Source organism: Chinchilla lanigera, unplaced genomic scaffold, assembly GCF_000276665.1.
Source record: "Chinchilla lanigera isolate Chin_1 unplaced genomic scaffold, ChiLan1.0 scaffold00073, whole genome shotgun sequence".
Classification (NCBI taxonomy): Eukaryota; Metazoa; Chordata; class Mammalia; order Rodentia; family Chinchillidae; genus Chinchilla; species Chinchilla lanigera.
Window position 1 is genome coordinate 6,561,305 of NW_004955474.1, and position 22,867 is coordinate 6,584,171.

At 41.0% G+C, this 22,867-nt stretch overlaps 1 protein-coding gene across 2 annotated transcripts in view; it reads right to left on the reverse strand.

The window, feature by feature from the left end:
• Cops4 (COP9 signalosome subunit 4) overlaps positions 1 to 20,577 on the reverse strand; it is a 41,860-nt gene extending 21,283 nt beyond the window's left edge. Inside the window, exons 1-6 of one of the 2 annotated variants that reach the window (XM_005401387.2) lie at positions 20,379 to 20,577; positions 9,711 to 9,790; positions 7,292 to 7,443; positions 6,568 to 6,671; positions 3,103 to 3,256; positions 2,781 to 2,931 (exon numbers count right to left, since the gene is read on the reverse strand). In XM_005401387.2, the coding sequence (XP_005401444.1) occupies positions 2,781 to 2,931; positions 3,103 to 3,256; positions 6,568 to 6,671; positions 7,292 to 7,443; positions 9,711 to 9,790; positions 20,379 to 20,452 (715 nt within the window). In that variant the 5' untranslated portion in view covers positions 20,453 to 20,577. Of the gene's footprint in view, positions 1 to 2,780; positions 2,932 to 3,102; positions 3,257 to 6,567; positions 6,672 to 7,291; positions 7,444 to 9,710; positions 9,791 to 10,114; positions 10,208 to 20,378 lie in introns of those variants that run through there. The other variant, XM_013502770.1, reaches the window with a different exon arrangement.
• Between the last annotated feature and the right edge of the window lie 2,290 nt (positions 20,578 to 22,867).

The following is a 22,867-nucleotide window of genomic DNA, read 5'->3' on the forward strand; positions in this document are numbered from 1 at the left end:
TGAAACTTTTCAGAGTCAAAAAATAAAATTTTAAATGTGATATTCCTGAGACAACCAGAGAATAGATTCTATAGCAGAATCACTTTTAATTTTCTCAGGGACGATAAATGCATAAGGTGGAAAATGCCTTAAAAAGAACAAGTCAGTCTGTGCGTACAATAAAAACAACCAACAGTATTTGTTGGTCCTCATAAAATTAGTTTTCAAGCAAAAATTAGGCATTAGAGAAACCTATGTTGGCTACCATGAACTCAATAACTTTCCAATACCTGAAATTTTCCTGGTAAGATCCATGATACTATATTCAAATGTAGTTTTTATGAAGTCAGCATTTATTTGGAAGCTCCGCCTATTTATCGAAGCACTACTAGATGATGGCACAGAAACCCTGTACAGGTAGACGATGATTCAAAGTGCAGGAGAGACCAAGATTTTATCATAGCAAAGTGTGAAAAGCTCACTGGTGTGGTTTAAGCCTTCACACTACACCACTTGTCCTGTGAAGGACAGTATCCAAAAAACCCATTACCATCAGAAAATGTCCTTAAACTAAACTTGTCTTTTCCAGTTATCCATCTAGGTGAGGCAGGATGCTCTTCACACTTCAACCAAGACAACATACAAAAGGAGTGACTGCACCAACACCTATAACTACTTAGCTGTTTTCCATTAAACTAGAAATTTTAAAAGATCTGAAAATACATAAAGCAAGGGCTGGGCATGGTGGTGTACTCCTGTAATTCCACTCAGGAGGCTGAGGCAGGAGGATCACTGAAGAGTTCAAGGCCAGCCTGGGCTACACACTGAGTTCACAGCCAGCCTGGACTACATAGTGAGACTCTGTCTCAAAACCCAAAAACAGTAACAACAAAAAAATGAAAAAAAACATATAAGACAATTCCATTCCCTGTAATTTACTTTGCTTTGCAAGCTATATTTTTCATAAAAATGTACCATTTATTTATATGCAATGCATCTATTGCTACCTTTTAAATGAATTAATAAATGGCATTTCTTATTTCAATTTCTAATACAGAAATCCACAGATACAATCTATATAAATAAAAGCTTCCAGGGTTCTCAGTAATTTTTCAGAGTGTAAAGGGGTCCTGACACCAAAGAATTTGATAACTTAAAGTATTAGAACAAAATATGAGGTGATTTAAAACTGCAGAGAAGACATAAGCAAGTGAACAAAATCTGGGAGCCATGAAAAACCAGGGAGTTTACTTGTACAAAAATGAAGGGAGGAGTGTGGCTCAGTGCTACTGGGCCGGGTTCACTGCTATAGTGCCGGGTTCACTCTGTAGCCCCGCTCCACAGCAAACAAGCAAAGAATGAAGCTTCTGCATAGCAAAGATGTCACAAAGCAAGCCAAAAAGTATGTGTTAGTTTTTTTCTATGCGTGAAGACCATTTACAAGGGGACCATCTACAATGGAACATACCACTGGCCCAAAAAGAACATACAAGTTTTCAACAATGATTTTTCTAGCAAAAAAGATACTCAAGAGGATTAATCATAAATGGAATGTGAATTATAAGATCCTCATAAACATTTTATTTAGAGGTAATATTGAAGACTAATGTGTAACTGCTATCAGAAGTTTAAAAGTCTGTGCCCTTTGACCCAGGAATTTAACTGGACATATGCTAATCTACTCCAGCATTCTCTGTAATTGAGTGGATATACAATGACAGACCCAGACAACAGAAAATCAAAACAGCAGCTGGGCTGGCCAAGGTTGGCAGGGAGCACATGGCTAGTGTGCGCAAGGCACTACGTCCATCTCCAACACAGCTAAAATAGAGGAGCAGAATAATGAACTGTGTGTACTTATATGTAAAGAGCATGATATTCTTAGTTACACGAAAAAAGTGAATTGCAAAAGTGTGTTTTATCATGCTATCATTTGGGTACAAAAAAACACTTTTAGCTGGGCATGGCAACACACATCTGTAATTTCAGCACTCAGGAGCCTGAGGCATGAAGATCACTGCAAGTTTGAGGCCAGCCTAGGCTACACAGTGAGTTTGAGGCCACCCCGAACTATATAGCAAGACCCTGTCTCAAAAAACAGCTGGGTGTGGTGGCACATGACTACAATCCCAGCACTGGGGAGGCTGAGGCAGGAGGTTCACTGAGTTTGAGGCCAGTCTGGGCTACACAGTGAGTTCAAAACCAGCCTGCACTTCAAAGCACCTGTCTTAAAAAAACAAAAAAGCAAAATCAAACCAACCACCAAAAAACACCCACTTCTCTATCAAAGGAAATACGGTTGACAAATGAAGAGCTCAGAATGACTTAGAAAAGCCATAGTTTAGAATTAGCACTCCCACTTCATGTCCTGTTTTATAAAGTTCTAAAATTTAATAAAAAAAATGTTCGGTGATATTTGTTGAAGAAAAAGGTGAAGGCAAGGTCTAAAATTAAGTCTTAAAAGTTTAAAAAATTCCAAAAGTAGTATATGAATTTTTAAGTTTTAATTTTTGTTTCTCTCTGTGTAATTCTCAATGTGATATGGTTTTTTTTTCAGTGAAATCTTAAAACTGAACTTTGTATGACTCACAACTATTCCTAATTTATAGGCAACAGACTGACACATTCACGGGTTTTTAAAAGTTTACAAACCATTTTACCACTGTTTTTAACTGTTTACAAGTTTAAATTGAATAAAGACATTCCTAAGAATAGCTCTTTGCTAAGTTTTCCAACAGTTATAGTTATTAAGCCAAGACAACTTCATTTTTGATTCACTTAGGCATAAATCACATGTTTACCTGCTGATGCTAAGATGGTACAGTGCAAAGCATGTTTTAAGGCCTCTAGTCTTTCACTTTCATGGACTATTGTCTTGTAAGAGAGCTCATTGTACCTTTGTGCGGCTTCAATGAATTTTCTTCTATAATCAAGAACACGTGCATAGCATACCTACAGGTGGGAAAATGTTCCAATTAGGGGAAAAATTAAAACTAAAATACAAAAACAAAAAACAGAAAAAAATTCTAAAATACAAAAGCATTTATCAGACACTCTGGAACATCTTAGCACGGCTGGTTCTCTCACACAAAATGAACCCCTGAGCAGGTTGTCAGCTGTTACCTTATAGTGTATCTGTAACTGCTCGTTGGTGGACTCGTTCTGAAGCAGGGACGCTCGGTTTATGTAGGCCTCTGCCTGCACAGGGTCATCATCCTCCAGATACAGCCTCGCAATCTTCAGGTAAGTCTCCAGCTTATAATCCACATTGTACTGTCTAAAGCGGAACAGAAACACAGCGACTCAACATTCCACCAAGAACAATTTTAGGAGTAAAAAAAGGTGTTTTTCCTATATATATGCTGTTAATATACGGAAATCAAACTTTTTACTATACTACAGGAAAACTAATGTTTCATTGAATTTTTATTGTTTTTATCATCACTGATCACATTATACCTCAGCTGCTTCTAATCCTCAGGTAATCTCACAAGCTAAAGATTTTAAAAGAGCTACCACCCAGTTCTAGGGCGTATCATGTGCTACTAATGGGGCCATATCTGGCACAATCTTCCTGGAGGACAATGTCAACATGCTGTCCAATCGTCCTGTGATTATTACGCCCTTGACCCCTAGTATTTACCTCCACAGAATAAATCCTCCAGATACAGCCTCGCAATTTATTTACAAAATAAATCCAAGTATCAGTGCCCATATGTGTATGTACAATATCATGCACTTACAAAGATACTTAGAGCTATCTATAATAAGAAAAAACAACAATCACCGATTAGGGTACTGATGGAAAGGAAGTTGTGGTGCATAAAAGGTAGAATATGGTATGGTTATAATCAGTAGTATGGATTATAGTCACCATGTACTTTTTGCTAAGTAAAAAAATGGGACAAAACAGTATTTAAAATACCATTAAAATGTATTCCTATACACATATACATCAAAATGGTAACAGCAATTAGGGTGGGTGGTGAGATTATAGGTAGTTTCCATTTTCTTCTGTATCCCAGTGGTCATATTTTATGCAAGGAAAATATAACTGAAGATCTTACATAATTCAAGATTAATTCTCACAGAAAATTAATCCTATTGACCAACAAGTGTTGTTACCATGTGTGGCAAAATTCATTTTGTTCCAGCTTTTTTTTTTTTTTTTTTTTTTTTGAAACAGGGTCTCACTATGTAGCTCAGGCTGGCCTTGAACTTGCAATGATCCTCCTGCCTCAGCCTCCCGAGTGCTGGGATTACAGGTGTGTGCCACCACACTCAGCTGGTTCCAGCTCTGAAGTTAATTCTTTACTTCTTTGATTTTGGGAGAAGAGAGGGGTAGAGGTGATAGGAAGGACTTACACAATTCAAGTTTTTTGGCGTAAGTTACTTATTAATATTTTGTACTATTTTGTCACTTACAACTCAAATTTACATGAATTGTCATCTATAGCACTATTTTAAAAAAATTTTCCAGTCTACCAAATATTTATCTATTACTTTCAAAATCAGAATGAGCTGGTTTTTAAAAGAAGTCCCCATTTATCCAAAGCTTTGTCTCAATTTCACAGCTCCATCCTCACCCACACCTGCACGATGGACTCAGACCTGAGCACACTGAAGCAGAGGGTACCTGCACAACTTCCCCACATCACTGACCTCCGCCCCGTTCACCCTGCGTTCCCAGGGGTTATGACACAGATCATCTCTGGGGACCACTCCGCCTGCGAGGGAACACCCCGCAATGTCCCAGACATTTCTGACTGTCACAGCAGGGACGTGGTGTCACCGGCGTCTAAGGAGCAGAAGCCCCGACGCTACTAAACATTGAGGAGAGCGTTGACGAGGAGTACTTAACACGGGCATCATGACTGGTGGAACTGTGGCGACTGCAAGCCGAGTGCGAATGGTTGAAGACAGAAGGAAGAGACGAGACGGTGCACATGCGCAGAACGCAGAACAGCGTCTCCAACAGGGCACTCCCATTCTCAGAGCCAAGAGGCAGCGGCTTGGAGACCCCGCTATGCAGGAACTATCTGAGCTCCTATGTAAACCTATCCTGTACTACATTCTTCCTCCTTTTGTCTACTTCTGTAAGAATCCTTCCCCCAATTCTCAACAGCAAAGCTTCACTTTCCACTGGATCATTAAAAAAAAGGAAAGCGAACCTGACTCTTAGCCTCACCTCCACTGGCATCTTCAACCCACTGCTTTGCCCGAAGGAGCTGCGCATGCGCACTGTCTGCTGCTCGTCTCTTTCCTTCTCTCTTCAGCAATTCCAACTCGGCTTGCGCTCACCAGTTCCACCAGTCCTGCCTCATCAGTGCTCCTTCTCGACACACTGCCCTCACCTGGCTTCCAGCACAGCACACTCCTTTCCACGCTGTGTCCTTCCCACCTGGACAATCCTCACCAGCTACACCCTCCTCCTGCCCCGACCTCTGGAGGTCAGGTGCTGTGTGCTCAGTACTCAGTCCTTTTTCCTATCTGCATTCCCTCCCGTGGGGATTTCAGCTCCAAATGCCATCAACACATCTGTGAGTACTAAGTGTGCGTCTCCAGCCTAGACCTCTCCTAAACTCCAGCCTCTAATTTTCGACTCCCAACTAGATATCTAAAGCCCTTTCTTCCACACTCAGTAGCTGGTAACTCCATCTTTCCAACCGCTCAAGCCAAAACTCAGGGCTTATTTGGACTGTTCTGCACATACCACATACATGGAATCAGGAAATCCTTACTCTACCTTAAAAACAACAAGACACCAACATTTCTCAGAACCTGCATGTCGTCTGTGGAGTTCTCCATAAGCTTCTTAACTAACATTCCTGCTCCTGTCACTGCTCACCTACAGTTTGTTCTCAGCCCAGTGGACAGAGTGATTGTTTAAAATATCAACTGGCTGGGCCCGGTGGCATATACCTACAATCCCACACTCTGGGGAAGCTAGGCAGGAGCACTGCTAATTCAAGCCCAGCCTGGGCAGTTTAGTGAGACCCTGTCTCAATAAAGGGCTGAGACCCTGAGCTATATGCCCAGTACTACAACAGAAGGTAAAATAAAATAGAAATCAGACTGTGGCCCTCTTCTGTTTAAAATCCTCTGAAAACTCCCCTTTACTTCACTCATAACCGAAGTCCTAGCAAGGCCCCACCTAACCCGGTCCCAGTGGTCTCCGATCTCATCCCATCTCTCTCCCATCATCCACAGTCCACTCTACCCACACAGTGGCCTCCCTGCCCTCCTTAAGAAGGCACTCCAAGCACGCTGCAGCCCAGGGCCCTCACACTACCCACCTTTCTAGAGTATCACTGATAATCTCTCTCAGGGAGCTTAGAGCCACTCCTTCATCCCCGTCCAGTCCCTGAGAAAGTGACACCCAGACCATCACCCCATTTACTAATGATGTATATGACCTGGCTCTACTTGGTCCCTTTCTTCCCCACCTTTTTATCCACAGCACTTATCACCTAACATATTATAGAATACATTAAATTATCTGTTTCCTGCACTAGAATGTGAGAAATAGTGTAAGTGAAGAACTGTGTATATCTGTATAATTCATCCAATATCTACTATTTACTATACTTTTGTCCTGTTTCCAAAGGAATCCCCACCAACACTTGGGCTGCATTTCTCCAATCTTCTTCTTTCTCGTATATGGATGCAAGATGCTGTCTTATGGAAGCAACCTGGAAAGGCAGGTACACGTTATTTTAACATTACTAATAACTAAACTAAACACATGGCAAGTTATTGTAACAGTGCTCTCACTCAACGTATTAAGCTAACAAGTACCCAGGAAAAGTTCACCTAGACAACCATTTTTCTATGAATTTTCCATTCACAGAGTATCAAATAATAAGCTGAAACAACATATTTCTGCAAGATGAATTACGGTAGTATTTTAGTTTCAATATTAAATGTTGCTTTTGTAATACTATAGGCACGTTGTTGAAGTTTTCCTGTTTTTAGCCTAAGTAATAAGCTTACAAATTTTATTTATTTTGGGGACCGGGAATTGAACTCAGGACCTCACACTTGCCAGGCAGGCACTGTGCCATTAAGCTATATCCCCAGCTCAATCACTAATTTTGAAGAACTGTCCAACAAGTAATATTTGGTTTATGTATGCATGAACAAATGTGTGTTACAAGTGCAACACTGTAACGTTTGCTTGATTTTACACTGTAAAATGCTGTTTGGCCTAAAGTAAAAATGATTATCTCCTTCACAAATTTAGTAACTTAAGATTTCAAAATAATTTCTGCTATCATTACACATTCAAAATCTACTGTTCTACATTTTTTACCTGCTCCTCAAATGAAATAACTCTGGGCTGGATTTTCTCCAAGGTGAAATGGTAGATTTCTTTGGCTGTGCTATCAGGCAGGTTAGGGAGATGTGTGCAGAAATCGGTCAGCAGCTGTCGCGAGATCACAAGACTGACATTCTCATTGACCACTTGTTTTTAAAAAAATAAGATATAAGAAAACACAAGTGATTTATAGATTCTCATTAACCAATCAATCTTTACTTACAATTAATACTAAAACCAATCTATAGTAGGGCATCCTTCAACTTATTATTCAGGGATTTCTATACCCTTATCATCCTATTTTACACAGTTTTCCATATGCTATAAACAGTACTGTGACTTTCCTAAGAAACAGAAGTGATTAGAAAAAGGCTTTAAGAGTTGGGAATTTTATACCTTTCTCTATTTTTCAGCAAAGTGAACGTATAGAAACACCTATATTTTTATGTGTTTATTTTCCAATAAGCTCCCCCAAAAGGTTAAACAAAATAAATGTTCATGAAATTTAAATAAAGTAAGTGTCCCCAGTATAACTACACCATTGTACTTTGCAAAGAAGACAAGAGCTCCAGCCAGTACCGCACAGTGTTACTACAGTGTGTAAGTCTCGCCGAGTGCAAGCTCTGAGGGCCATCGCTCTACCACTCCTGGCCAGTTACAGACCTCTTGGCTTCCAGATGAGCACACTACCACCTGCCTCACAAGGTCCTTGTGAATCTTAAATGCAACTAACATACACAGAGCACTCTACATAATGCCTGGCACAAACACTTAACAAGTGCTACTTACTTTATTATATTTCTACTTTTCTTCTTTTCTTCTCCTTTCTTTTTTCTTTTTGTGGTGCTGGGGATTAAACCCTGGGCCTTGTACATGCTAGGCAGGCACTTTACGACTGAGCTACACCCCTAGGCCTATTAAATTCATAATATTTTGAATCACTGCTTAAATTATTTGAGTTTTAAAGTAACAGTTGCTGTGAAAATAAATGATGATACAAAAGGTGTTCCATTGATGGAAATGATTTTACACGTAGACTGCTTTATGGGGCGGGGGATGTTGCTGGATTCAAAGTTTATGTCAAATCAACATTTCTACAAAGCACTATTCTTTTGTTACTACAAAGCAATGCTCTCAATAAAGCCCCTCTGAGTAGTTTTTCTAGAACCACTGCCAGTTATTCTCCCATTGCAGGTTCTGGTTTTCTGAGGCAGTAACTTACACTTCTTATACTAATCAATCTATAATATATTAGATGGAATTTATTATTGGATAGTCTCATTACAAGTGCTATCAGGCATTTAATAAAGAATACAAGCCCTACACAAACTAGTATTACCCAAACGTACCTAAAGTCATAAAGGCAGAAACTCAGAAAACCTAGTCTGGGCTCCACCACTGATCAGCTAAACAAAATTAAAAAATTACTTAACCCTAAGACTCATTTTACAACACACACAGGGCCCCTCCCCCTGCTCTGTCCAGTCCCAGGGTTATTAAAAGGAACCCATAGGACGGGCCATGCACACGAGGACACAAGCAATGAATAAAGCCCCATCCAGCATCAGGAATATTCTGAATTCAGTATAAACTCCAGGATAAATTCTGAATGATTTTCAAAATAACTGGACATTGGGGCTGGGGATTTAGCTTAGCAGCACAGCGTCTGCCTGGCAATAACAGGTCGTGAGTTCAATTCCCGGTACCGGAAAAAAAAAAAAAAAAAAGTCAAAATAACTGGGCATGTGTGAAGTCAGGGAGTGGGGAGAAGTGACTTGGGAATGGAAATGTCTAGTTCCCAATTAAAAAGAACATTCTTAACACTAATAACAGCACTTCCTAGATTCCAGGTACTAATCAAAGCATTCTGCTGTTCACTGACTCATTTACTCTCCCAACAACTCTACATTTTATAGGAAGCACAAAAAAGCTGAGCAACTTGCCCAAGATAGTAAAATCACACCCCAGATTTGAATCCAAACCATTCTCTTACACTATGCTATGCTGTATTTCAGCAGTTACTATGTCAAACACTACAAAATTTTATCTGGGATTAATTCCAAAGACAATGCTTTGAAAAATAATCAAGCTGTAAACAGTTTAAATTGTGAAATCAAGCCGGGTGTGATGGCGCACACCTGTAATCCCACCACTCGGGAGGCTGAGGCAGGATCATCATTCCAAGTTCAAGATGAGCCCAGACTACAAAAGTAAGCTCAAGGCCAGCCTGAACTGCACAGCAAGACCCTGCCTCAAAAAGACCAAAAAAAAAACCAGAAAGAAACAATACATAAAAAATTCTGAAATCAATCTCAATGTATATTTAACATGGATAATTTGACATAAAACAAAACTTAAGGGGACTTTAAAAGTCCTTGCTTAGTTGTAAACATAAAATCTGGATTCCACTTACTTGCTTCCACAAAAGCTTTCAAAGCTTCTAGTTGCTCTGCGCCAGATAACTGAATGGCTTTTTCCAGGATCTGACGATACCTAAAACAATATCAAATAAAAATAATGTCTAGAGGACACTACACTTTCAAACAGTGTCTGACATTTGTTTACTCATTGCTGTACATTTATTCATTCATTTCTATTTACCCTAATTTCTTTCATAGTGCTCTGGTTTGTGGTTTTCTTCACAGTCTCTCAAATTTTCCTTTTTAAGTTTACAGCCCTTGTCAGGAAATACAAATCTGTAATTCCAGGGTACCACATCTAGTTTTAGTACAGAATATACAATTTTTTAAAGTTTTCAAGCCCATCATATTAAAGGATGAGTCTAATCCTATGTTATGAATCTAAGGTGCCACTTACTATTGCAAGTTTTAGTTTTGAATTTGAACTAAAAAGCCAATTTCAAGTGTCTTAAAAGATAAGCTATATTTCCCTTCTCTGTATGATAAAGGTATGTAAAAATACTAGTTGATGTGATCAGGAACCTGTCCTTCTTGAGGATCTAATGAATCTAGGGTAACCACAATAAGACAGTGTTCACCAGGCAACAAAACCAAACATGGTCTACACCTGTAATCCTAGCACTCAGGAGGTTTGGGCAAGAGGATCACTGTGAGTTCAAGGCCAGTCTGAACCACAAAGTGAGACTCTGTCTCAAAAACAAAAAAAAGCAAACAATGAACATTTGAACATGAACATTTGAAAGTCTCAGTGTACAAAATAACTCCATCAGCCTAAAGGCCTGAACATCCTTCATGCTGTCAGCAGTGTCTATTCATTCTTTATTTGTATTCAGTTCTTAAAATGAATCTACCTACTATCCATCACCACATATGAGTCAAATGAGCCTCCTGAAATGGATGCAGGAAATGCTAAAAACGAGGACAAACTGCTTCCTAAAGAACAAACACCACGAGGACAGGAATTTGTGTTTTGTTCACTGCAACATACACAATGCCGCCAACAGTGCTTGCTCGGTACATAATAAATGCTAGAATAGTCAAAATAGTATTGGCTGGGGCTGGGGATTTAGCTCAGCGGCAAAAGCGCCTGCCTGGCAAGCGCAAGGTCGTGAGTTCGGTTCCCGGTACCGGAGAAAAACAAAAAAAAAAAAAAAAAAATAGTATTGGTAATATTTTATTTCTTCAACTGAGTGGTCAGTATGTAGAGTTAAAGTATTTTATTCTTTATCACTTTTGTTTGCCCTAAATATTTTTTAAAAGCAGGGTCAGGGATATAGCTCAGTGACACAGTGCCTGCCTGGCAAGTGCAAGGTCCTGAGTTCAATTCCCAGTACCAAAATAAAAGCATTAGTTGAATGCATTTTACAAACAATGGCATTGCAATTAATCAGAAAGTCACCCAGAATGTAATCAAAAAATAAAACTTACACAAATAAGTCCTGAACTCTTTAAGATTTGACTTGTATTATGTTGGGCACACTCTGGCTGCCGTTCAGCACTCTCTCATCCTAAACTCATCCAAATGTCTCACAATCTTAATTATGTAATTTCAGAAAACCACAATAAAGGGAGGCAAACTAACAGAAAAGACACCAAGTTCCAGGAAACATGACTATAAAAGCGAGCAAATATTAAGATAATTTTACAAGTAACTGCTAAATTTGAGGATCTATAAAAGTATAAGTTAATTTTTTCTTTTTTACCTTGTTCTTAAGAGATAAAATTGTTATCAGAGAACTCATTTATGTGGAATATCTCACTTCTTTCCTCTCTATATGTTTTACTGCCCTGGAACACTTTCAGATATCTTACTATGTTCAATGGTTTATTTTTTTTTTGATTGGTCTTTTATATTCAGTTAATCTAATGTGCTTGCTAAGATCACCTACACTTACATTCTCAGATTAATTCACACATAGTGGTAATATATTCAAAGGTAAAAATGACTTATAACTTACCAGTTAATTTGTGTTGGGAATAGGAAGCAATCTACAAAGTCATGAAAGTACTGAACTAACCTAACTGTGTGACTTGTGAAGCCCTTGGCAACTGTGACTTGAACTCCCAGCTTGATCAACTGAGAAAGTTCACTGCAGTGTTGAGGCAGGTGTCATCTTGCTCCTTCTCTAACACATAAACTTCAGTATCTAAGAGCAGGAACCTTTTTTCTCACAATAGTAATATGGAATGACCAATAAATCAAAAGATTTAAAAACTTAAAATTTAATTTAAAAAATTAAATCAGGAATTTGAATAGCAATTTAAAATACAAAATCATCCCAAACTGCTCATTAAGTGCTTATGCTTTTTAAGATGCCATGAGGTTCTGTGTATGATACTGAAAACTTTATATGATCTCAGTCTTTGAAGATCTTACAGTTGGGAGATAAAAGTAAACTGTTAAGTTCAGAGCCCTATGTTGAGCATTAAAAACAAAGTTAATACATCAAGCATTACATTATAATCATAAAATAACTTTATTGTTCTATTGAGTAATATAAGTGATATGGCAAATGAAGAGAAAATACATTAATTTAGAAGAGAATGAAACCAAAATGAATTAGGTTAGTAAGAAAAGACTTCATGGGTAATAATAATAGCTTTTTACCAAGTACTCTATGTGTACTCAAAGGAAAATACAGAAAAGCGGAAGATATGGAAAACATGACAATTACCAAATATTTTTCGTTAAAAATCTATAGACCACACAAATAAATAAAAAAAATTCAGAGCCCCCCAAAATAAAAGACCAAATCAAAAAATGAGCAAGCAAAATGAATACATTTCATGAAGTACCAACGGCCAACAAATACATGAAGAAATGCTTCACATCACTGACCACTAGAGAAATGCAAATAAAAACAACACTGAGATTCGCCCTCACCTCGGAAAGAATGGCCATCATGGAGAAATTAAATAGTAACAAATACTGGACAGGCTGGGGCGGGGATACCCTTCTACATGTTGGTGGGAATGTCAACTGGTACAATCACTATGAAAATCAGTGTGGAGATTCCCCAAAAAACTAAAACTAGAAATTCCATTTGATCCAGCTATTCCCCTTCTAGGTGTCTTTCCCAAAAGAGTTAAAGACATATTACAGCGACCCATGCATACCTATGTGCAAAGCAGCACAACTCGTAATAGCTAGATCTTGGAAGCAGCCTGCATGTCCATCAACAGATGAATGGGTAAAGAAAATGTGATGTTTACACACAGTGGAGCACTACACTACTCTGCCAGACAGAAAGGAGCCATTTGTGGGAAAATGGACGCACCTTGAGACCATAACGTCAAGTGAAACAACCTGGACACACAAACTTAAATATCACATGGTTTCTCTTACATGAGAAACCCAAGGTATAAATAAAGAACAAAATAAAAGATAGATAATAGAAAGTAGAGAGACAGATCTTTCTCAAATTGTAAAGACATCAAGAGATGGAGGGGAAGGGTGAGGCAAGGGAGGGAAAAGGATGAGAAAAAGGAATTAAGATATACACGTACCAACTCCACACAAGGACTACAGTCATTATTTATGTTCTTCAAACATGTACAAAAAGAGAGGGTTAAGAGACGGGTGAAGGGGGAGGAAGGGAATACAAACAGGCATCAAGATGTATTATGCTCTATTAAACAATGAAAATGAAAGGCTTATGACCACAGGCAGCTGTTATGAACTGAATTTTTGCGTCCTCCTAAAATTCTTATGTTGGAGTCACAGCCCCCAGTATATGTTGAGTTAGGGGTGGAAAAAAATTAAGTCTAACCAGGATCTTTTTTTTTTTGGTACCAGGAACTGAACTCAGGACCTTGTGCTTGCCAGGCAGGTGCTGTGCCACTGAGCTATCTCCCCAGCCCAAAAATTAAGTTTAGATAAAGTCATGAGGCTGGAACTCCTATGATGGGATAAGTGTTCCTGTTAAGAAGTTGAGACAGGAGAGGTTCCCATTCCAGGTGAAGACACAGTGAAAATATAATAATATATAAGCCCTCACCAAAGAATCTGACCACAATGGCACCCTGATCTTGGACTTTAGAATCTTGAGAATGCTGAGAAATAGATGTCTGATGATTAAGCCAAAAAAAAAAAAAAAAAAAAAGATGTATTATGCCCATGTGCCACTCCCCATGTGGAATGTAACTATTATGTATAGACACAAAAATAAAAAAAGTAAATCTCATTAATTGGCCCACTTTACATCTGTCCTAATCATTTCATATCAATAAACGTTTATTATCTAATATGTATACACACCAATGTTTAGTACAACTCCTGGTTTCTTGATACCTGAAAGGAATCTAGAGGTAAATATAAACACTTGACAATGTACTACAATCATTATTTAGTATCAAAATAAGTAGTAAAGTTACATAATAACAGACCTTCCACTTACAGTAATAGTGAACTACATGAATGGACCAACTCTCCTCCAAAAACAAAACAAAAATACCATAAAAAGTGTGATGGTACATGCCTGTAAAACCAGCACTTGGGAGGCTGAGGCGGGAGGATCACTTTGAGGTAGAGGCCAGCCTGGACTGCATAAGTGAGTTTTTAAAAAAAAAAAAAAAAAAAACAGGCTGAAAGAAATGCCAAAAAATTTTTTAAAAAGGAGGAAGGAAGGAGAAAGCAAGGCGGGTGGGGAGGGACAGATAGGAACAGAGGGAGAGGGAGCGAGAGCAGAGGAAGAAGAGTTTAACAGTGTAAAATCCCAGTGAGAGGGAAAAGGGAGAGAATAAGGTGATGAGATGACCCCTGGTCCTGCCTGAAAGCGCCTGCCGACTGTGGACAGACAGCGGAGAAAGAGGAGCAACATTTCTGATGGGGACCAAGGGGCAGGTCCTGCTTCCAGGCTCTTGCAAATCTGCCTGGTACAGGATGAGGCAAGCTGCAATTCCTGGCAAACTCCTAGAGCTGGATCAATGGGATGTGAGTTCTTACCCAACAAAGGAGGAAACACTAGCTGCTGGAAGTTTCAAATTCTATTCTAAGATCATCTAGGTCAGTGGTGGCAAACCTATGGCACACGTGCTGCTGCGGGCTGTTTTTATCACTGAAAGCTCTAAAAGGCTTGCCAAGCACCCTCAAGTACCTGGCAGGAAGAGAAGACAATTCTCTCCAAAAGACAGCATCCTGGGCTTCCAACTGTTTCTAAAACTACATTTTTAAAATAATTTGCCCAACAAAGATGAGTAAGGCACATAACAACATGATCAATGAAAACAGACAACAGCAACAACTAAGGACTTCAAACACTGAAGTTACCAAAAAGACTGAAACACAATTATGTTTACTATGTTCCTGAAGATAAAGACAAGCTTTTAACCTTCAGCAAGAACTGGGAACCATAAAAAGTGTCATTTGGAATAAGAGCCATCAGAAATCATAGTACTGGGCCAGGAATGGTGGCATACGCCTGTAATACCTGCACTCCAGGGAGGCTGAGGCAGGAGGATCAATGTGGTTCAAGGACAGCTTTGGCTACATAGTGAGTTCAAAGCCAGCCTGACTTACATAGTGAGAGCCTGTCTCAAAAAACATAACAAAAATTACAATACTAAAAATGTTATAAACAAATGTAAAACCTCAACAAAGTACTTAACAGCAGATTAGACACAGGTGAAGAACTGCTAAGAGGGCAGGTCTGAATCAGAACTTATCTAGAATAACACAGTGAAATGAAAAGTACAACACAGAGACACGGGGTTCCAGAAGGTTTCTCTAAAGCCTAGTGGAGAAATGGGATGAGGCAGCAGCAATATTTAAACAGAAACTCTCAGAACTGTTGAAAGAATCCATCAATTCAAGAAACCCTGTGAAGGTGAACAACTTGATAGAGTACTTACCAGGAGTGATCGAAATTCTTTCATGTACCCATACCTCTTTGCAGTGTGACTCTACAGCTCTTCACATGAAAAGCTAGAGTTTATTTCTCCATCCCTACATCTTACGCTTGTTTGACCAGTAGGATGCGGTAAAAATGAGCAGCCAGTTCTGAGTCCAGACCTGGAGAGGCCGGGATGCACCTCAGGCTCTCTGCTGTCCGTGAACAAGCAGGCTCCTTCAAGGCCAATGAGACACGCGGCCCAGTCCGCGGCCTGCAGCTGACAGTTGCCCATGGAAGCCCACATGGAACCAAGGCCATTGAGGCAGAGAACCGGCCAGCAGGCTCAGCCCGAGCTGCCAACCTGAAGAGCTGCAAGCTAAACACAGGACATGATTGCTGTTTTCAGCCACTAGGCTTTGGAGTGGTTTATTTCACAGCAAAAGCTAAGTGACACAGAGAAATAAAAACAAACCCACACACACACATCATAATGAGGCTTCTGAAAATTACAAATGGCTAAGTGCTAATACAATTTTTAGGACAGAAGTGATCTCCAGTAACCTTGCCTTTAAGCATTCTAAATGTCTCAATTTCGTGGCAGTGGGAAAGAGCAGGGGAGTTAGGAATTCTCGGCTGAGATACCCTGCTACATAGCTCACTCTCTGAAACTCAGTAATTCAATTTGGCAAAAACACAAAATTGTGTTCAGGGTTAAGGGCTCTGAGACAAGCAGACATAGAGTTATTCTGGTTTGGCCAGGGAGTATATATTTCATCTTTGTATAGTATTCAATTTTTTTCTATGTAATGCAAATGATTTTACCCACTTGTTCAGAAATTTTAAATGTAAGTAATGCTGTGTTTGGCATACAGTAAGTCTTAGGGATTGTCAACATCTACTCTAGAGATGGGAACCACTAACGCTATCATGGGGGATTAACAGAGAACCAGACAATCTGAGTTAGAGGGTCCTTTGATGTTATCCAGTCTTACTTGCCATTGTATATATGTGTGTCCACCGTTTTGACAGTTCTACTCTGTTCAACACTAGAAAGCTCTAATCGAAAGTCTACCTCTGTGGGCCAGAGGACAATCTATTTCCTTTTCTGAAAAAAGTTTCTCTTACAGGTACAGGCAGAGATAGGCTCCCATTATTACCAGCTTCGTGTAAAATGAAATATTCGTATTTCAAAGGCCTGCTCTGGATACTCTCCATACCCAAAACATAGTATTTCCATAGGATTAATTCAACTAAGACCTATAATTAAGGACCTCAACTCTGTCCTCACAGAAGTAACATTCTAAAACAAAAACAAAGAAAAATCACATTCTCACTGGGAAGCAAACATACAACAACTCAGTGCTTTGCAGAGATAAATAAGGATGCCACGGGGGTATGGGAAGAGCAATTAATCAGACCCTGTGTGTGGATGGTCACGAGTATGTGTTAGTTCTACCTAGAGAAGGCTTCCTGGAAGAAACAACATGTGACTGTATCTTACAAAACCAAGCAGGTCTTAGCCAAGTGAGTAAGACCCTGTTATGGTTTGTGTCTGCATGTCCCCCCAAATCTTCATGCAGTCATGGGCAGGCTTTTAGAATTCGATTGACTATGGGTGTGAGAGCTACACCCACCCTGGGGCAGATAGTTTGCATACAACGTAAGGGAGGGAAAAAGGCTGCTTGCCACTGTTCCTCCCTTTGGTGCTTGTTGCTTTACTGTGTTCCACCGCCATGAAGTTTGCCCTCTGCCATGTGCCACTCTGCCTTGGGGCCAGCCAAGTATGGACTGAAACCTCCACAAACTGTAAGCTAAATAAACTTTTTCTTCCTTAATTTTGGGCGTTGGGTATTTTGTCTCAGCAAGGAGAGAAAAGTAACTAAGACAGACCCACCATCCAGACAGCTGTCTACTCAGAAGCCCCCTCCCCAGCCTACTCTCCTCCCCTGCAGCTTCACAGAAGTTGTGAAATACAATGCATACTGCATACAAAAAGTAGCCTATAGTATTTGCAAAAAATGCTTTCCACATGGCTGACTTCTTACACCAACTTTATAGACAGATGTGTTAATCCACATTTATAGGAAAGCACCTCTGATTGAGTTTTTAACAAGAAAAGCAGTATAGTCTGAATTAAAAATGAACTTTTTAAAGTAGACAAATCCGGGTTAAATAAAAGCTCTGCCCTTTTCTAGCTGTTTACTGATGAGCAACTACTGTTACAAATGTTTCTCATGGCTGGGAACATACAGTAGAAATACTTAGGAAACAATGTATGCTATCTTTTCTTAAGATGAAATCCCTTCTTATTCAGCTTCTTACATAAACCTAAAATCACTGATTTATTTCAAGAACATTTCCTGATAAAACATGTAGTTGGCACAACTGTTTTGTTATGAGGATAAATATCCTGACACATTCTTGCAAAGACAGACCAGATAAAATAGTGCAGAGGAGGTCAAGATCACTCAGGAAGCAGCTCTGAAGGAACCTCTAGGTGACACTGCACTATCAGTTATCAGGCAAATTACTTCATTTAACGGTCACAATAAGCCATATGGTGGACAGCTACAGTGACGGCCTCTGATGAATCCCACCTCCCGCAGTCCACACGGCTTTGCAACAGCCCTGTGTCCTCTCCCCTTGAATCTGGGCTGGTCTTGTGGCTCACATTCAGCAACACTAGAGAACTGATGTGCGACTTCCCAGACCTGCCTTAAGAGAATCTGCAGCTTCCACTCACACTCTCTTGAACAGGCTCAGGAAGAAAGCTCTAGCCAAACTACAGATAGAGACTGTGTGGAGAGCGGCCAAACAAGTCAGATTCTAACCCTAGGTGAAGTACCAGCTGACTGCATGTGTAGAGCCAGGTGAGATCAGAAAAACAGCCCCAGCACCCCAAACTCCTCTGCTGTCACTTGCTGCTTGGCTGCTTCCTTGCCTTCCTGCCTTCTGCCCACCACGAGCTGTTTCTCCTCTGCCATGCCATCTGCCTTGGAGCCAGCCAACTACGGCCCAAAACCTCTACAAACTGTGTGATAAGATAAACCTCTCCTCTAACTCTGAGTGTCAGGTATTTCGTCTCAGCAACTCAGAGAGAAGTAACTAAAGACAGAATCTGGTAAGTATACTGGTTGTTTCACACCACTAAGTTGTGTGATGGGGGTTGAGCTGTTTTGCTTGCAGTGTTGGGGATCAAACCCAGGGCCTTCAGCATGCTGGGCAAGTGCTCTATCTTTGAGCTATATCCAGCCTGTTCCTGGTGTATTAAATAGCAATAGATAATGCAGCCACTATTTATCTCCAGTTCGGAGTTGAAGAAGTAAATTCTAAGCTGAAGTCTCAGAATTATGCAAAGCCTTAGAAAACTGCTATGTCTTCTGATAATAAACAAAACAAAGCAATTACAGCGGTGCCTCAGTTCACAAACTTAATTTGTTTCACAATTTTGGAAAAGATGGCCATGTTTGTGTCTGTGCAGGAAAGATGAACCAAACTGTTCACAAACAAAAGCATTCCTGAATCAAGGTACTACTGTATGGCAAAATATATAAACTAGTTTTACTTTCACCCACATCTACAAAAATTATATACAAAAAGTTGTGCCATGAAAACACAGTGAACTTATTTCCAACCCACAGAATAAATCACTATTGCTGGCTGCTAAACAACAGTAACAACCAAGGAAAGGTGGCACACACTTGTAGTCTCAGCACTTATGAGGCTGAGGCAGGAGGATCACTGCGAGTTCAAGGCCAGCCTGAACTACAAAGCAAGACCCTTTCTTAAAAATAAATGAATAAATATAACAACAACAGTACGGCATTATCTACACGCCTGATACTGTACTAAATGACTTAAGGGTTTTGAATGCACACACACACACATATTTTGCCCTTACAAAATCTGAGACAAAAATAAGTAGCACAATTTCTCCCATTTTCATGCAAATGCTCCCCAACAGTAATTAAGCCCAATATACACAACGAAATCTCCCACCGATAAAAGTTGACCACATTTACCACCAGAGAAAGGCAACACACCCCACTTATCGCAAATTCCCGATTTCAACGTCCAGATCAAAACAAGTGTATCTTATTAATACAGGTCAAAGTGATCTCAGCTGTCAGGATGTTAGGTTCGACTAGTGAGGCATACTATACAGAAAGCGCGTTCACGACAAAAGAGCAACGTTGTAAAATCTACAGCGAAAAAACATCTGTCCAACCGCCCACCTATCTACGATCATCACTGCTGAACCGCGGCTTGCAGACCTGCACATGTCACACACGTTAACGTGGAGCGGACCTAAGCGTGCCTCTCGGACACAACCCGCTTCCTGAACACATCCCTCCTCCTCTAGGCACCCTGTGCCCTCGTCAGTGTCGGTGTGAGCGTCAACACAAGGATTTCCAGGGTTTCTGGAAGACATGACAGCGGCCATACCACCTCGGCCCGTCCGTCCCGAGAAGCCATCTCCCCGGGACTCCCTGCACCGAGGTCCCAGGATGCAAATACCCCAACCAAAATGGGGCGGCCACGTGGGTCCACGGCTCCGCGCCGGGCAGGAGCGGCTGGAAGGGGTGGCCTTACGCCCCTCAGGATCCCAGGGACCCGACGACGCCCCCAGGGGCTGAACGAGGTGACCGCCACCTCTTCTAAAGGGCCTCGAGGGCTCGATCGAGACCCTCCGGTCCGCGTTCCTGCCTCAGCCTCCCGGCCGAGCCCAGGCCCGCCCCCTCGCCCGCCAGGCCGCCCACGCCGCAACCCCGAGAGCCCGGTCACCTCAAGGACAGCACCCTGGGGCGTCTCTGCCCCCTCTCTACTCACTTGCCCGCCAGGTCTTTATGCGAGCCGCTCGAATTCATGAGCTGGGCCAAATCCTGGCGTACAGCAGCCGCCATCTTTCTCCGAGCTCAGCCGCAGCTGTGAGGCCTCTCGCGCCCGAGGAGAAAACGAGTGTGGTCCTCCGCAGGGCCGCCAGAGGGGACGGGAGATACCACAGAGTAGCACCTTCGTGGGCCAGAGCGCCGGGTGTGGGAGCGGGGCTAGCTCCGCCCCCAGGTTTGAGTGACGCGTCCACACGTCAGAGGCCCGCCCAGGACTCGACGGCGGCTCGGGCTCTTGCGCTCCGACTTGGGATTGGCTGATGAACTTCGGGGCTGGGTGTCTCTTGTGCAACATTGTGAAGGGCCGGGTACCTTGAGTGGCGGCGTTACTAGGTTCCGAGATTTACATCTGCGGTTTGCCATTCGCTCTTTAAGGCAACGCTGTCGCAAAGAACGAGGTTTTTGTTGTTGTTGTTGTTGTTTTTTTAATTTCCAGTTCATCACAGTCCAATACTTTAAAACATCCCCATCCTCCTTTCCATTATATACCTTTTTCAGGGCTGATCACACCGCCATCTTCCACCTGCTGCCCTGAAGTCGTCATTAATTCACAACACCCACTTTCACTCTAAACTGATCCTATTTGAGTGACAAATGATGTGGTTACCTTGCCTTTGTCTGCGACTGCATTCATTTCTCAAGCCTCATAGAATTCCTGCAAATACAAGCAAATAAATGTAAATCTTTATCTCCTCTCTGCTTTTTACAAAAGGTAATGCTCATATTTCTGTTCTACCCTTGATGTCTTCACTCTTCCTGGAGATGTTAACATATAAGTCCAGTCTGAAAAAAACAAGCCATTATTTTTAGAGCTGGTGAGTCTTACATGGTGAGGGATGCTATAATTTACAGTAATCCTTAGGGGTCACTTAAGTTATTTTTAGAAAATTAGTTAATGCTGCAGTGAATAACCTTACACATGAGTAAGGGGTTTGTTTTGTTTTTGGACAGGATCTCACTAATGTAGTCCAGGCTGGCCTTAAAATTGACAGTTCTGCCTCTGCCTTCTGTGTGCTGGAATCACAGGCGTGGGCCACTATGCCAGTCTTAATATTTTTCATAGGTACAGGTGTCTTGGTTACTTTTCTCTCCTTGCTGAGACAAAATACCCAACCCCAGAATTAAGGAAGGAAAGGTTTATTTAGCTTACAGTTTGTGGAGGTTTCAGTCTATAATCAGCTGGCTCCAAGGCAGGGAGGGTGGCAGGGCAAGAGGCAACACTGCAGGGCGGCACAAGACTGCAAAAGCAGCAAGAGCAAGAAAAAGGGGTGGGGGGAACAAGCTCAGGGCCACACCTTCTCAGTGCCCTCCTCTTCCACAGACTCAGGATGAATACCAAAACACATCCTACAGCCAGAAGGGCATGTCCTTTTCACCGCAGGATATAGAACTGCTGAGTCACTTAGCCAGGCCTCTAGACTCAAGTTGACACAATGTATCAATCAAAACAACAGGTAAAATGTATCCCCAGAGGTGAGAGGAGTAGACCCTTTTTGGTAGATAACAAAATTGCCCTTTATAGGGCATTTTTCTCTCCAATCAGACATAATCAGGACAATTTCTTACAATCTTACCTATAAAAGATAGTAAAATCTATAGTTTTTGCCATCTTGATATGTGATAAATGGCATATTCCCTCTTTGGGGGAGAGGGAGAAAAGACCAGAATGAAAAAATAAGGTGGGGACTGTCCATATCAGTTTAGATCACATTCTATTGGCAAGAAGGCCTAGTGATGAGATCAGAAATTTTGTTTCCAGTTGGGCAGCCTTATGCCCACAAAAAAGAAAAGTGAAGACAATCAGGAGTCACTACTACAAGCCATCCCTCTGACCACTCACGTGTCCTCCTGCAGTAGAACATACTCCCTTTCCAAGGAAGAGAGTTCAAGTTTCCATCCAGTTTTGTCAACAAAGTAAAATCTTAATTTGCTTTATTTCTATTTTAAAACCGGGCAACTTTTCATTCTATAACATAGAATAAGTGGTCCCATGAACCAAGGAGAGTTGGTTTTATAGGTAGGAAAGGGTTAAAGAACACAGAAACAAGAAACAAAAAGGGGGTTATTTCAGAGTCACTTTCCTTGTAAGGCTGGGCCAGGCAGAGAGAAAAATAAATGGTGGGTTACCCTCAGATTGCTTTAGGTTACCTTTGTGTGTGTGTGTGTGAGAGACAGAGAGACAGAGAGACAGAGAGACAGAGAGACAGACAGAGACAGACAGAGAGAGAGAGACACAGAGAGAGAGAGAGAGAGAGAGAGAGAGAGAGAGAGAGAGAGAGAGAGAGAATTAAAGGCAACAAGAATTTATCATCCTGCCAGTTGAAAGTGGCCTGTTTAGGAAATCACTCTAATCCCGATATTTCCGAAGTCAGAATTACAACTTAGTTTCAGCTAGTGATATGGAACTTTACCGAGTGATTCTATTTTGGT